Here is a 16,355-nt window from a genome sequence, read left to right as displayed (position 1 = left end):
CCATTGTTACACCCCTTCCCCCTTTCCTGTGCCATCCATCTATCCATCATCCCTCCCTGCCACCCGTCTCTCTCCACCCCCCCATGGTCTGACACCAACCCAACTCCTCCTGTACCCTACCTTTTAATGTCCCAAGTGGTCTTGTGGCTTGTTCGTGAGAAGGAAACAGCCCAACTGTTTCCTGCCCCTAACGCTGATAAAGCCGCCCACCGCTCCCAGTCCGAAGTTTCTCAAAATGGCTGCCAAGTTGCAAAGTCTCACAAAGCTGTCCCATGAAATTCCATACCAAGTGCTGCTGTTCTAGAGACAGGTATGTACTCCTTCATTCAGAATTTGGGGGGATGGGAGGGGGTTAGTGAGCAGTGGGGGGTGATCATAATGATGTATCCAGTGGTCATCTGGTCAGTTTGATTCCCTTTGTAGCACTTAGAAGCTTCTAAAACAGGTCTAGCTCTAAACGTCAAAATTATCCAGGACATCTTGGAAAAGGTTTGGCTATTGTTGCAAGATGTCCAAGTTTAGCATGCCCAAAACACACTCATAACACGCCTCCCAATACGCCCCCTGGAACTCTGGACTCACAGTAGACAAAATGTCTCACTATTCATCCTGGAAAATGGTTTTGATTAATGGCACTTGGAAGTCCTAACGATTAGGAAATCCAAAGTACCGACTTAGTGGTTTTCTGGATGTTTTAGTTTTTTTACTATGAGCCCCATAGTGTTCACACACCCCTTGGCAAAGGTAGAGCAAGGAGTTGTGGTAATTCCTTAAAGATTTTGGTCCATGACTGTATTAAATGTTAGGAGGAATATTAATAAAGGGAATCATCTGCAAGTGGTTGCAAACAGAGTCATTGTACCACAGCCCAAGCCTGGTTCCAAGTAAGCTGGAATAAACTGTGGATCAAATAAAAAACAAAACAGAAAAAAAATATTGGCCAACCTACGCAAACACATATCACTTCCTGGAAACATTTGTTTCATTTTTATTGCATACATATGGGTGCCTTTCTAACTCTTACTAGACATAAGAACATAAGAATTGCCATAAGGGGACCGATCAAGTCCATCAAGCCCAATATCCTGTTTCCAACAGTGGCCAACCCAAGTCCCAAGTTCCTAGCTAGATCTCAAGTAATAAAACAGATTTTATGCTGCTTATCCTAAGAATAAACAGTGGATTTCCCCAAGCCATCTCAATAATGAAACTTCAAAGCATTGGTTCTACTTTATACCAAGCTAACTTTATAGCCAATCTCGGCCCAATGAGCAGACTCTCCAAATGTCTGGTAATCCCCACAGATAGAATTACAACAATAAACACCATGAAACTTTCACTTTTGTTTCTGCAGTTTTAATTTTGTCAAGCCTATTGTGATCTACCCTAGACCAGTTAACTCGCATTATCAAATTACTGTTAACCCATTTCATGGCATTTGCTTTTGAAATATTCCTCCATTTCCATTCTGAAATCAACCAAGGTAAGGTAAAGATATTTTAATCAACATACTGAGTGAGTCCAACATAAGCGGCCTCTTTTACAAAGCCATGCTAGCGGCCCCGCTGCGCTAACGGCCCTGAAGCCCATAGAGATTTAAAGGGCTTTGGGGCTGTTGCTATGCGGCTTTGTAAAAGAGGCCAAAGGTTACCAGATGTCTGGGAAAACCCAGACATGTCCTCTTTTTAGAGGACTGTCCAGATTCCTGGACAGACTCCAAAACCCGCAGTTTGTCTGGATTTGGAAAGCCCCAAGCTCCGGCCGTGTCTGGAGGGCTTTCAACAAGCATGTGCAGATTAGAGACTGACATGGGGACAGAATTTGTCCCAGTCTCTGTGGGAAACCATCCCCGTGTCATTCTTTAAGGAGAGAGGGAAGAATCAGAGTATGAAAGGGCACAGCCACTGACCCTCAAGCCTTGCATTGAAGAATGCTGGTGTAGGACAGAAACAGAGATACTAAAGAATGATACGAGATGGTTTCTCACAGTTATCCATGGCGACAGGAGCAAATTCTATCCCTATGTCATTTTCTAGCCTGGACGAGGTCACACACATCTGCGCATGCTGGAGGCCTTTTTGGGGGCGGGGCTGGAGGCAGAATGGGGTGGGGCCATGCATCTGGCTTTCTCAATTATGAAATATAGTAACCCTAGTCCAACAGAGATCATAGAAAGACAGACCACTTTTTAATGCAATACAATTCTTTCTTTCACTTTTAATCTGTTTTAATTTTATTAATAAAACCATGTTTATATATTTTTAAAATTATGTCTGGACATACATTTCTACTTTATCAGCAAAATCATTTTAAAATTACTGTCATTTGTAAGAAAAACTATTGGAAACTAAAACTTAGGTTCCCTCAAGACAAGATCCAGGAAGTGCTTAGAGTCACCGGAGAGCAGTACATGGGTTATAGTTACACCAACTATCCAGACAAGAAAAGGCAAGCTACTTTTTTACTCAGCCTTTACATGTCTTACATTTATTTCTAGTGGGTCCCAGAAGGGCAAATTAATAATTTTTATAGGTAAGGACAGATATGGAGGATAGTCTAACAGTTAGCACAGTGCCCTGAAACCCAGGGGAACTGGGTTCAATTTCCACTACAGCTCCTTGGGCAAGTCACCTAATCCTCCATTGCCTCATATCCCAAATAAGTACCTGTAACTACAGAAAGGTGGTTTATCAAATTCCATCCCCTCTCTCTTTTCATTTCTGACATCTATAGAATGGGATCCTGCTGCCAGCACCTCTAGTTCTACAAAACATTTCTTAGGTTCTTAAGCCAAAAAAAAAAAAAAAAAATATATATATATATATATATAGCATCAACAACCTGAAACAACTGAACATATGCAAGGCAATTCTATAAAACTGTACATACAGGTAGGTGCCAAATACTAACACATACACAGGTAAGACGCCACTAACTGGCACTAATCTGTTTATATATTAGCCATGATTCTATAAAATATGTGTATTCTCTTTAGTGTGTATATATAAAAGGGGACATTCATATAATTGTAGCTCTACCAGATATGCATGTAACTTACAGAATACTGTAAATTATGTGCAAATGTGAAACATAGCCGTAAACATGCCAGCTATTGACACGGTATAAGTGAGTGTGGCTACATGTTCACTCTTAGGTGGTGCCTTATTCCCATATTCTACTGTATATAAGAACATAAGAATTGCCACTGCTGAATCAGACCAGTGGTCCATCATGCCCAGCAGTCCGCTCACGCGGCGGCCCTCTGGTCTAAGACCAGCACCCTAACTGAGACTAGCCCTACCAGAGCACGTTCTTGTTCAGCAGAAACTTGTCTAACTTTGTCTTGAATCCTTGGAGGGTGTTTTCCCCTATAATAGCCCTTATAGAATATCGCTTGGTGTCAATTTTGTGACGCTCCATTAAGCATCCTTTACTGAACTGCTCCCAACATATTTACACTAGAAATATCATTTCACTTTTGATTTGTATGTTCCAATCCATAAAATGTACACATTTTTGCTATTCCTTACCTTTAATTGGCGTGTCTAGGTCAGCATGCTTTGTTTGAACATGAATTTCCAGGTCTTCACAGCACATCTCTAACCATCCACAGAAAGGACACTTGGGTGGATTCTGTTCAGACTGGCCATATACCAGTTTCTTTCGGAAAGATACAGGAGAACACAAGCTGCCAGGCACTGAATGTTTACTCTCCTGAAACTTTCTATCACTCTTGCTCGCAGTTCCAGAACATGGTTTGCTACATGACATAGGTGTGCGCACAGTAAAGTTAGCTCGTCTCTGCTCAGGGTGGTTCGGCTCTTTAGAAAATTTAGAATAGGTAAAACTATCGACAGCAGTAGCCTTACTTTCGCAAGTAGAGTTTTGCACAGTTTGTTCCTTTCCACCACTAGGAGGCACACGGTCCCTGATCTCTACATTGAGCAGCACCGTTTCACTCTCTGTTTTTGCCTCATTCTCCTCAAAATGAGATGTATCAATATGCAGGCTCATTTCATCATAGGTCACGCCAGACAGGCTACAGAAAGGGCAGCTCAACTCCTGTTCTATATGGGCCACCACAAGATGAGTCTTCATGTCTGCCTCCGAGGGGATCACGTCTCCGCAGATATCACAAGTGAACATGATCCACTTCTTCCTAAAACAAAATATTTAACTCAGAAAAAATGATACTATATATTGCTTCAATTCAAGTAATACAGTAAACGCCAAATCCAAGCTGTAAATTCTTACAATGTGCATGCCTGAAATCATTAGAATAGGAATTGAAAACTATGTTCACGCCAGAAACTGAAACTGCTGAAAGACAACTGAAAAGAAAGGACGACAGCATTTTACATACTGTGCAATTTCACCACTTTGTAAGCCATTTGCTATACCTCTTATTTGTAACTTGTTCATAGCTACTAAGTAAGGAGACTACAAAATCTAGGAAGATGGTAGTCTGTTTTCAATTATGGGGAAAAATGCCCTGTAAAAATCTTTCAGTAGTTTCACAAACGTTCTTGCATACAGAACATCATCAGTTCCTCTGAAAGTTGACCAATTTCCTGTGAAATTAAACCATGCATAAACTATCTTGTTCTCATGGGTTAGAAGGGAATAGGAGATGTGCATGTTTCCATGAATATTTGCATTTTATTATACTATATGCATCATAAATAATATTGTTCTAATCTAGCTAACATTCATTGCTCCATTGGGTTGATGAGGAAAGAAGGTTTGAACAATAAAACAAAAAAGGGGGGGTCAATTAAAAATGTGAATTAATTCTACACATTATTCTATTTGGATTAATTAGAGCAAAAGGAAAAACTTTGGTTGGGCTCAACATCTACAAACCAGTCTAACCTCTTAAAGCAACACTTTACACTTGATTTTTTAAATGTATCCTAAAAATGTGACACCAGACTGCATTTTATTTTTAAAACACACCATAAGTAAATCACAGCAATTCTGGAAAATTTGGCAGGAAAGCTGCAAAAGAAAAAGAAAAAAAAAAAACTAAACTAAAAAGTTCTCTCTAGAATTAGTCTGGAGGATGACTACTAAAATGGTCAACAGTCTTCCTTATAAACCAAATGGTGACAGCCTTAAAGACTAAACATTTATACTCTGTAGAAATGACAAGATATAACAAAGACTTTGAAATATCTCCAAGATATAAATTGACAAATCAGACCTCTTCAATGGAAAGCAAGTTCTGGAATGATTCTCGATCCTCTACAATCTGGTTTTCGCCCCCAATACTCCACAGAAACTCACTAAGGTCTGCAGTGACTTCCAGATCTAAGGGCCTTTACTCTATCCTTATCCTTCTTGACCTGTCTGCTGCCTTTGATACTGTAAATCACAGCTTACTCCTTGATATGCTGTCCTTGTTTGGATTCCGTTAATCTGTCCTCTCCTGGTTTGTCTCCTACCTTTCCCAATGCACCTCTTCTACTGCTACCCCAGGGTTCTGTCTTAGGACCTCTTCTCTCTCTACACCTCTTCCCTCGGTGCCCTGATCTCCTCCCATGGCTTCCAGTATCACCTATATGCTGATGACTCCCAGATCTACCTCTCTACACCTGAAATTTCACCTAAAGTCCAAGAAAAAGTCTCCGCTTGTTTGGCTGACATTACTGCCTGGATGGCCTGCTGTCATCTGAATCTAAATATGTTCAAAACTGAACTGCTCCTCTTTCCTCCTAAACCCTCTGCTCCTCTTCCTCCTTTCTCCATCTCTGTAAATAATACCATCATTGTTCCAGTCTCCTCTGCTCGCAACCTTGGAGTGGTCTTCGATTCTGACCTCTCATTTTCTACATATATTCAACAAGCTGCTAAGACCTGCCGCTTCTATCTCTTTACTATCACCAAAATTTGCCCCTTCCTCTCTGAGCACACTCTCGTAAAATCACGCTTAGATTACTGCAATCTACTCCTAACTGGTATCCCTCAGTGTTGCCTCTCCCCCTTGCAATCTGTGCAAAACTCTGCTGCGCAACTCATCTTCTACCAACCTTGCTACACTCATGCCACCCCTCTCCTTAAGTCACTTCACTGGCTCCCTATCTGCCATTGCATACATTTCAAGATCTTATTGCTGACCTACAAGTGTGTTCATTCTGCTGCCCCTCAGTATCTCTCCTTGCTTCTCTCTCTTTATACACCTCCCAGAGAACTCCGTTCCTCAGATAAGTCTCTTAACGTTACCCTTCTCCCCCACTGCCAATTCCAGACTTCATTCCTTTCATCTAGCTGCCCCCAATGCCTGGAATAAATTTCCTGTTTGTCAAGCCCCTTCCCTTGTTTAAAAGCAGAGTGAAAACCCTACACTTTTGCCCTCCAACCCAGCCCACTGATTAACTGTTCCCCTTAACTGTATCCATGATATTCTGTTTAGCTGTCTTACCTGTTTAGATTGTAAGCTCTTTCGAGCAGGGACTGCCTTCTTACCCTTTATGACTGTGCAGCACTGTGTGCGTCTGGTGGCACTATAGAGGTAATTAATAGTAGTAGTTATAGTGTGTATGTGTGTGTTGGGTGGGGGGGATGTTAAAGAAAAACCAGCATTTTAACATTAATAAAACAGAACACTGTGCTTATAGCTCTTATTGGATATTTTGGTTATTCTGATTTTATCAATGTTTATTACACACACAAAAGAAGTGTGAAGGGTGTGTGTGGAGGTAGGGTTACCATATGGCTCCAGAAAAGCTAGGACGGATTGAAACATCCGAGTCTTCCGTAGAAAACAATGGAAGTAAGGAAAACAGATTGAGACATCTCAATCCGCCCTTCTTTTTTTCTGGAACCATTTGATTTGTTGGGGGCCGGGGAATAGAACCGAGGAGTTCAGTGGCCGTGAAGGAAGTCGTACATAGATAGGAACAGAGCTGGATTTAGGGACAGGCGTGAATGAGCAGCCGTCATCAAATTCTGAAAGTATGCAACAACTGGAAACCACTTGGTTCTTTCCAACTTCTAGCAGACCTCTGCCCCCGCTCGCCCCTGACCCTCTCTTGCTTCTGGACATTATAGACTTCAATCTGGCCTTACAACGAGACTAGAGATTCCAAACAGAGTCCTTGCCCTCACTACTCACCGGCATAAGTCGCCCCTCCACAGGCACACATTACAACAAGCTCGCCCGAACCCCCAAACCATTACTCCTACCTCTCAGTAGTCGCTTTCTTTCGTTTCTCTGCCGGCAAACCTACGCGCAGGCGCCTTATCCCCGCATCAGCCTGATAGGGCGCTTTTTCGTGTGCGTCACAGGTCCGCGACAGATCCCTCTCCTCCCCGGCCGGCTGCGGGCTAGGGGATGACGGGAGGAGGAGCGCGCCCATCAGGGCAGCGATGGAGCGTTTGCGGTGCACGTGTGAGGAGTCCCCGGGAGCCGAGTCATAAGGAAGCCAACTGGGGAGGGGGCGGGGGGGCTGTTGGAGCCGGAAGGGCCCCGGACCCCTTCAGTGCAGGTTCGCTTGATGCTGATCTTTAATTAGTTGCAGATAATCCGTGCCTCTGCAGTTTGCAGAGGTGGCCTAGGGCACGTTCGAAAATTTCATAGCATCCAAGAAGCGCTTGTGCTCACAATACTGCGGACTTAGGCCACGGTATTTTAAATTTCTCATATTGCTATAAACGACAAGTGCATTAAAATATTGAGCCTCGCATCCTTTATATTGCAAAAAAAAAAATCGTTCGGGCGCGCCAGGAAATTGAGGCTTTTAAACACAGTGTGTAGATAGTATATTGATGATGCCTTATCCATCATGAGCCAGTCAGTTCAGTGGAGCATTGTAGTTATTTCTGCTGCTTGAAAGGATTCACGCTGGTGGTGTTAGTAAACTTTTGCAGCAACTTGTATCTCTGTGAGCCGCTATCAAATCTGTTCTCTTTCTGCACTCTAAATTTTGACTAGTTTTTATATTTGTTTTTGAGCAAAATAGTTGCATCAAAAGAGTAGCATGTCACGAAGGTTATTGTGTACATTTGGTGTGCAGGAAAATTTGTATTCAATAAAATGGTATTTATGAAACACTATACAAAGAAAGTCATGCTTATTAAGATATTAACTGTGTATATATATATATATATATATATATATATATGTATATATATATATATATATATAAGATTCCTCGTATTTATACACATGTGTATAAATATGAGGAATCTTTAAAAAGTTTCCGCACTTTTATTTTTTTAAACACTATTAAATATCTCAAAAGGAAATTACATCAGTACCAGCAAGGTGAACCGACTTGCCTGACTGAATGACATTTTACAACACACCCTCTTACTATTTCTCCCACTCCAACCATTTCCTGTAAAAATATGAAAGTGCAGAAACTTTCTCAAGAACCCTGGTGTTTGTATATATATCTATATTCTGTCTACTGTAGTCAAAATACCAAACTTGCCCTTCTTTACGGTGTTTTAGAGTTTGTTGATATTATTCTTAGGTCTTCTTTCTTTCATCCCCCTCCCCCATTTTTCTTAGATTTTCACGTCTTTGGATTAAAAAGTGTGCACCCTTTGTTATGAACACCATGCCATGACACTTCAACGCTGACTGCATTAGCCAAAGAGATATTTGCACTAGCCCAATTTAGTCACCTTGAAATGAGAGAAAGAATTAATAGGAAAGGGGCTAAGGGTATTTAGTCATTGTTTTCTAGCACATGAGATAGTGGCATCAGTTGGAACCATGTATTAAGGTGGATTCATAGGATAGAGAGTAATTGTATATTTTTTGCTTTCTCTTTCCCCTCTCCCTCCCCCAACTCTCTTTTTCCATCATATTTTCTTGAGTTTGTCTTAGGGAATGCTTGGTGTGGAAGTGTGTTTGTTTATTTTTGCCTGCCAATTTTTGGTCTGTTGGTGCTTTGGAGAGTGCAAAAGAGGAACATCTGGGTAGCGAGGATGGAGAGTGGCAGGAGTCAAGTGAGCGAGTGTGATGGACTTGGGGGTGATCAGGAGGCTAGAATGTCTTTTGGTGACATGCAGATGGAGGAGATGGCACAGTGGAGGAGCATGCAAGTGAAGGAGGAAGAGGAGGAGGAAGAAGGTGAAGAACAGTGGTGGAGTGTGCAGGTGAAGGAAGAGGATGGTGAAGGGAGTAGTCAGGAGGATGAGATCGGTGGAGATGAGCAGGAGAGACTCAGAAAGAAGAGAAGATGGGTGGATAAGCAGATAGAAGAGGAAGAAGACAGGAGAGGAGCAGGGAGTGGGAGGACCAGAGAGGAAGGGAGGGAACTACAACAGCCAATCCAATGGACAAAAGTGGCAAACCTGATGAGACCCAATGCTGGACCTCCTGTACCCAGGCCGCGCATCCGCCAGCTCCGGTTCACAGCCCAAGAAAATGAACTGCTGCTAGAAAGGATAATCGACAACTACAGCATACTTTTTGGACGAGATGCTAACAGGAGGTCCTTGGCTACCAAAGGCAAGATCTGGAAAGCTATTGCCTCAGAGGTTAGCAGCTTGGGGGTCTCGCCCAGAACAGTAAAGCAGTGCAAGCATCGGTATCGTGATTGCAAGAGGACACTTAAGGACAAGGTAGCCAAGATAAATCAACACCAGCAGAAAAATGGAGGAGGGGGTCCTTGCTTTATTCGCCTAACCCATCTAGAGGAGTGTTTTTGGGCTGTTTTGGGATCGGAAACCGTGGAAGGTCTGTCAGGTGATCTGGACACGGCTGAAGCAACAGCTGTAGAGAAAGCAGGTGAGCAAGCTGTGTTTTATTCTCAGGTATTTATTTCATCGGGAAGGGATATCCACTTTCCCGAGTACTACCAACCTTGTGGGTTAGAACATTCTGATCCTGACTGAGGGGATGGGGGCTAGCGATGAAGGATATAGGACCCATAAGTTATGGTGAGGGGAGGTGGTAAATTTAGTTTGTGAATGGACGGGGGAGGGGCAAGTGTTAGCTCTTTGTTTTCAATCAACTATACTTGCCTCAATTCTTCTTTCTTCCACAGGTCCTAGTAAGCAACAGGAACATTCTGGAGCTGCTCAATCCACTGTCAGGGTCCATGAAGTATCTGATTTCACTGACTCGAGCACAGAGGAGCATTCTGAGGGGCGAGAAACACGAGATGCAGACATCCCACCACAAAGCCAGCAGTTGAATGACAAGGAAAGGAACGGAAGCGTGATGGCATCAGAACTTCAGTGGTCAACTGCACCTTCTCCCAGCCCGCTTGTATTGCCACATCCATCTGACCAGAGTGTTCCACCTGTAGTATTGGAATCTCAGCCAACAGCACCCATTTCTATGGTGGAAGACCAGATACTTGCCGGACAGCAGCGCCATGACAGCACCGTTCGTGCTGGCATGAGGGGACTTCGTGCTGAAATTCGGCAGCTACGTTGGGATGTACGGCAATTCCACCAGGCCCTCGGTGATATTCGAACTGTTCTGACACAGGTGGGAGATCAAATACAGTCCTCTTCGGACCAGATAGCTGCTGCCATTAGAGACCTCAATCATATTCTTGTCCAGGGCTTTGAGGCCTTGCGGCCACAACAGCCCTTGTCTACTCCTTCCAGCGAGTCAGCATCGAGTACTGTAACACTGCGCAGCAGCCCCCGTCAGAGGGCACCCAAGACAAGAGGTGGACGAAGCAGGAGGCGCAATTTGTGTGGGGACAGAAAACTACCTATTGACCCTTCCTAAACTGCTTCTGATAGAAGAGGAGGCTTCTGGATTCATCTTTTCCTGCTGTGCCTTGTTTTCAGAGGGTCTGATTCCGCTATTTACCATAGACATGGCCTTTTCTTACAAGATTGCAGCTGCCAAGAGAAAGATGCTGTCAGAAGGTGCAGACCTGCCAGAAGATATTAAGTTCCATGAGATATCTGATGGGGGCAGCATGCTGGTTAGGCTATATGGTGGTGCTCTGACACCCTGAGTTTTGTGGGGACTCTTATCTTTTTCTAACCTGTTGGCTGTTGGTGCTGTCTGGGCCTCAATTATGCCTTCCCTGGAGATTCTTGGATTACTATAGAATGCCCTTATCAGAAGCTTATGTTTCTGCTGCCACCATTACACATTCTCCCAGGTGTTCTTGTCTGAGGGTGATGACTTCTTTGTGGCCGCCAACCAGATTTGTCTGCTGAACCTGAGTTTAACTCTCTCAAGTCATGGACTGCTGTTGCTGCTATTGTCACTGGATGACTGGAGAGTCTACTTGGAACCCTAATGTTTCGTGTTAGTAGTTCATAATGATTCTGGAAATTAACTGCCTATGAACTGTTTGTGTGTGACTCCCCTTTGGCCCTTGAGTTGCTGCAGTGACCTACCTACAGACTGTTTCCTGTGCGCCTTCTCCATGGCAGGGCTGCCCATAGCACCCTATGTGTTGTGCGTTCATGCACTGCAGGTTAAAAGCAATAGAACACAGTGACTGTCTGTGACTTGTTTTCACTTTCTTGATTGATCTTTATTCCATTTTGTTGTGTATGGTCTTATCCACTGTTTTACTACTTGTCTGTGGTGAAAGGTGCTCAAGGTGTAACCTTGCATTTTTGACTACTTTTGAGTTTGAGTGGTAGGCACCAGCCTTAATTGTTTTCCCCTTGCCCCCTCTTTCAGCTGTTCTTAGATTGAGCATGGTGACAAAGTGCATTCCACTCAATTTCCCTTTCCTTCCACCTGTGTCTCTTCACCCTTCCATGATTACTATGTTGTCTGCCTCTGCCCACATGCTCAGCATAAAGCTTAAACACGTTCACCCAAATAGGGTCAGCCAAATAGGACAAAGAGGTCATCTCTATCATCTGAGAGGTTGGTCAAAAAGGAGCAGGCTCCTTTAGAGGAAGGCAAAGTCAGGATAACAGCATACTTAACTTACAACCCTTGGGGTTTCACCTTCCATCTTACAAAATAGTAAATATGATAAATGGTTAAAATGCTTTTAAAAGAAGTCATTCTCCATCATCTTGCTTCTTACTTGCTTTGTGTTATCATGGAATGCAGTAGGGGCCAAAGGGTAATTCTAATTTTAAAAAACGTTGATATCTGATACATGACCACAATGTTACAATTATGAAGTGTATCCTGGACAAGCATTAATTAAGCCTCATTGGTAGGAGGGGAACGCTATAAGGCATCAAATGATCTATCAAAAACCCCAAACTAGTCTTTCACCATTCCATTATGTACTCAATGACAGAGTGAGTGCCAGTGTATTCCATGCATTATTTCACCTGTGGTTCTTGGGATCTAATAAGAAGTGATGAGCCACAGTCGTATTTGTTTTGATGGATGTTCTGTGGGTAGTAGCATTGTATTCAGTGCAGAAGCTGTGGAAGAATACAGATGTGTAGTCCTGTTTGAGTGTCATTATATGTAGATGACACCCTAAAAGAGTGGTCCTTGCAAAGCACTGTGTATATAGAGGAGAAGTAGTGTACGTGAGAAATCAAGTATGTGACAGAATAGTCCCCACCCACACCCACACACTTGCAGCTTCCTTTGGGCAGAGTAATGAAAGATATAGAAATTATGGGAGGAGCCCCAGTAGCTGGCCATTACATTCAGAATCTTCATGGGCCTATCAGACACCATCTCTTCATTGTTAGAATGATAGTTGTTAACAGTTGCATCAGTGTATTTCTGTTTCATGACCTGAGATCTACATGGCATAAGTATAGTCAGTAGCATCCACTGTTTGACAGGTGACAGTGGAGTAGAAGTCATTTCTCAGGCCCTTCTGTTACAGAAGTGCAGTTAAACAGTTTCATATTCAGCAGAATTTTGTTTAGGATGTTCTGTGCATTCCAGGCTGGTGAGAGTAAAGTGACAATGGATTGCCATAGGGATCAGTGCTAGTCCCAGACTTCATTATTGTCTTTGTGAAAGGTCCAAAAAGGAAAGTGCCTGTTTGAAGATAATGTGTCAGAGGGTACAGATAAGATGAAAGATAAAGGGGATGGGTCTTGCATGCCACCTTTTCTGTGGTTACAATCAAAGCGGTTTACATATTTTAGACAAGTACTTATTTTGTACCTGGGACAATAGAGTGTTAAGTGATTTGCCCAGAGTCACAAGGATCAGCTGGGGATTGAACCTGCAACCTGAGTGTTAAGGCAGCAGCTTTAATCACTGGGCCACAAGATACCTGTAAAAAAATAAAATAAAAAACTCATACATTTTTATGCACAGATCCAAAAGCCAAATATTCTGAGGGAGAAGAACTAGAAGTTACCAAATAAGAAAGAGACCTGGGGATTCGAGTCTGCTATCCTCAGAGTAAAGTCACTGTGACAGAGAGTTTGAAAAACTAATGGTGTAGTTGGACGTATAAAGGAGTATATGTACTAAGACAAGTTTTAGCATTTTTTAAAAATTTAAGAATGAGCCCCCAAATTTAGGAGCCAGTGGTTGAGGTCTGTCCCTTGCTCCGTTGTCACGACTAAAATCAAAAAAGTAGGTAGAGGGGAAGGGAGTGAGATCCCTTTTGAGGGTCTGTTTTCCTGTTCCATGCCTAAGAGAAAGGAAATCTTAGTAAATCTGGCTCTTAATGTACCCCTGCAGGCCATTAGCAGAAATACACAGCCAGCAGCCCCCCAACCCTTTTGTTCATCACCCAGACTTTATATCCCTCTCTTCCCCACCAGTCTCAGTCCACATCCCATAAGAATTGCCATCTCCGGATCAGACCCTGGGTCCATCAAGTCTGGTGATCCGCACACGCGGAGACCTCGCCAGGTGAACCCTGGCCTAGTTTTAGTCCCCATATCACCATATGCTTCTCAAGGGAGATGTGCATCTAATTTACTCTTACCCGTATCACTCTATGCCACTCTTAAGGAGCTGTGCATCTAGTTTATCATTAAATCCTAGAACGGTGGATTCTGCAATTACTTCCTCTGGGAGAGCATTCCAGGTGTCCACCACTCGCTGTGTGAAACAGAACTTCCTGATATTCGTCCTGGACCTGTCCCCCCTCAGCTTCAGTTTATGTCCTCTTGTCTGTGTCACATCGGACATTGTAAATAACTGCTTCCCCTGCTCTGTTTTGTCTAATCCTTTCAGTATTTTGAAAGTCTCGATCAGGTCTCCTCGCAGTCTCCTCTTCTCAAGGGAGAACAACCCCAGTCTCCTAAGTCGTTCCTCGTAGTCCAGGTTCTCCATACCTTTCACTAGCTTCGTTGCTCGTCTCTGCACCCTCTCTATCAATTTTATATCCTTTAGGTATGGAGACCAATGCTGGACGCAGTATTCCAGGTGCGGTCTGACCATGGCTCTGTAGAGCGGTATTATAACTTTCTCTGATCTACTCGTAATTCCCTTCTTTATCATGCCTAGCATTCTATTTTCTTTCTTCGCCACCGCCGCACATTGCCGCCGCCGTCTTCCTGCTCCTCCAATCTCCCTTCCCTGCTAGCCCTCACCATCCGGGAAATCAGTCATCCCTTGCCTCTATCCCCATTCCTCCCATGTAGCCAGCTAACTCCTTCTTCAGCGAGTGACTCCTTACTCACAAGCACCCTCTCTCCCTCTCTGTTAAACCACATTAGCTTATCTGCCACCATGAAAAGGAGCTTTCTGTCCTTAGCACTGCCCATCTCTGAGCCATATGTGATGCAAGAGCTCTTGCACTAGTCTTATGAGACTTGAAATCCAGAGAGTGTTGTAGGAGTTCCTGTTCTGCTCAACTGAAACTCCGAGTGAACCATGCTTTGCAGAAAACTGGAAGCATCTGCTCTGTATCCACAGGAAGAAAATCCCTAGAGCCAGAAGGTTATACGGGATTGAGCCCTATATGAAGCTACACTATTTTTAGTTGCAAAAGTCCTATGCCAGCATGGTAAGCCCTGCTAATACAGCCACACTGAAAATAACCCACTTGCATTACTTTTAGTGCAGCAGATTATATAGCATGAGACCAGTCTATCACAGGATCGATGTTATCACAGGATTGGTGTTTCATTTCCTTGTACAAGACCCTAGAGGCATATCAAATTTGCATGTGCAAATGGGCAAGGGTGTATGGCAAGTGCAGGGCCAAAATATAAAATGTGTGTTTCCCGTTTCAGAAAGCGAATAGAGTTGTGTGACCTCTGACATCAGTGTCTGGATTTACACCAGCTCCTAGGGATGTATAGATTTTATAAAGGTGCTTATCTGTGCAGCTCTCTGCAGGAGGCATTAAAGGAAATCACCCCCTTTAATCCACTAGAATCTCCCGTCCATCCCCAAATTGATAGTGCTGCATGATTGTGGGCTCGGTACCAAATTAAAAGAACATAGATTTGACAGGCATAAGCATCATGTATTGTAATACCTTTACTGAAGCTCATGCAAACGCTCAGAATTGACTCCCCCAGTCGTTAGTAGCAGTATAGAAGTTTCCAATAAACAATAATTGCACATCTTTATTCTGTATTACCTCTGCTGATATTTTAAACATTGATGATTGTAAAATGAGTGGCTTTATGTTGGCAGATCCTTTTTTAAAATATTTTGGAATTTGACACATTCTGTCCTGCATGTCTCAATTCTGATTTGTACATTCTATCTAAAATCTGCAGTTATGTCTCTCTAGAAAGGCTGGTGGGAGAGGTTCAGGGAAGTATCCTCACCCATTTCTATCTGTGTACTCTTCCCTGACCTAGAGAACTCATTCCTTCCTTTTCCTCATACCCTTCTTTCTGTCTCGCTGTTGCTGGTCTCTTCTGCAGTTGGAGAAGTCAGAAGGCTACATTGGATTGTATTTTGCTTTCTTAAGTTCTTTTGATCATGGGTAATATTGTGGAATTCACTACAGGCTAGTACTTCGGGGCAACTCATTAGCCATCATTCCAGTGATGTTATCATATTTGAATACAAGGCCTCATAAAGCTTACAATGTTTGACGTAGTGCTACATTCCAAAGGTTTTGGGCCATGTTAGAGGTTCAATACATGGCACATTTAACTCATTGAATAAGTTAGGAGTTCCTGTGTTAGTACATAGGTCCCATACCTGTAAAAGAGTTTTCTGGTACACAAGTCCTTGCTTCATTTCTCTTTCAGGTGTTTCCTGCTTTCTGCCTCTTTTTTCCTATCTGTAGCTTTTCTTTCCTACTTTTACTGTGCTTGTGCCTCCTCTGTGCTGAGCATCAGCTTTTTCTCTCTGTACCAGTATAGAGCTCTATATTTTCCTCACCATTTCTTTCTCTCTTTACCCTTTTGCTTTCTGTATTTTTCCACCCTGGCTTCTTTTTCTTCTCAGGTTTGGAAAGGCAAGTAATCAAATAATCCACAGTCCCTTTCTTCTCTTTTTTTTTTTGTCATTTTACCCACCTTGTCTTTCATTCAGCTCCCACGCCACCACTGCATTCTGC

General features: G+C 43.0%; 2 protein-coding genes across 6 annotated transcripts in view; one reads left to right on the top strand and one right to left on the bottom strand.

Annotated features, from left to right (window-relative positions):
* Positions 1-7,377, bottom strand: part of ZUP1 (zinc finger containing ubiquitin peptidase 1) — a 62,924-nt gene extending 55,547 nt beyond the window's left edge. For 2 of the 3 annotated variants that reach the window (XM_033936704.1, XM_033936702.1), the window contains exons 1-2: positions 7,186-7,377; positions 3,531-4,159 (exon numbers count right to left, since the gene is read on the bottom strand). In XM_033936704.1, the coding sequence (XP_033792595.1) occupies positions 3,531-4,159; positions 7,186-7,358 (802 nt within the window). In that variant the 5' untranslated portion in view covers positions 7,359-7,377. Of the gene's footprint in view, positions 1-3,530; positions 4,160-7,114 lie in introns of all 3 variants that reach the window. The other variant, XM_033936703.1, reaches the window with a different exon arrangement.
* On the top strand, positions 6,902-13,776 carry LOC117356872 (myb-related transcription factor, partner of profilin-like). Of its 3 annotated transcripts, none has more exons than XM_033936707.1 (3): positions 6,902-6,954; positions 8,516-9,742; positions 10,002-13,776. In XM_033936707.1, the coding sequence occupies exons 2-3, from the start codon at positions 8,938-8,940 to the stop codon at positions 10,697-10,699; spliced, it is 1,503 nt and encodes a 500-aa protein (XP_033792598.1). In that variant the 5' UTR covers positions 6,902-6,954; positions 8,516-8,937; the 3' UTR covers positions 10,700-13,776. The 3 variants fall into 3 exon arrangements, with proteins under 3 accessions (XP_033792598.1, XP_033792596.1, XP_033792597.1); XM_033936705.1 differs by lacking the exon at positions 6,902-6,954 and adding an exon at positions 7,352-7,487; XM_033936706.1 differs by lacking the exon at positions 6,902-6,954 and adding an exon at positions 7,510-7,625.
* The last annotated feature ends 2,579 nt before the right edge of the window (positions 13,777-16,355 follow it).

The sequence above is a fragment of the Geotrypetes seraphini genome, chromosome 3 (assembly GCF_902459505.1).
Source record: "Geotrypetes seraphini chromosome 3, aGeoSer1.1, whole genome shotgun sequence".
Taxonomy (NCBI): domain Eukaryota; kingdom Metazoa; phylum Chordata; class Amphibia; order Gymnophiona; family Dermophiidae; genus Geotrypetes; species Geotrypetes seraphini.
Note: the sequence above shows the minus strand (reverse complement) of the source record. Positions and strands in the feature narration are given on the sequence as shown.

Excerpts from the sequence above, each read along its gene's own strand:
- LOC117356872 (XM_033936707.1), top strand. The coding sequence starts at position 8,938 with ATGGAGAGTGGCAGGAGTCAAGTGAGCGAGTGTGATGGACTTGGGGGT. Across the intron at positions 9,743-10,001 it reads AACAGCTGTAGAGAAAGCAG|GTCCTAGTAAGCAACAGGAA; the intron begins GTGAGCAAGCTG and ends TTTCTTCCACAG.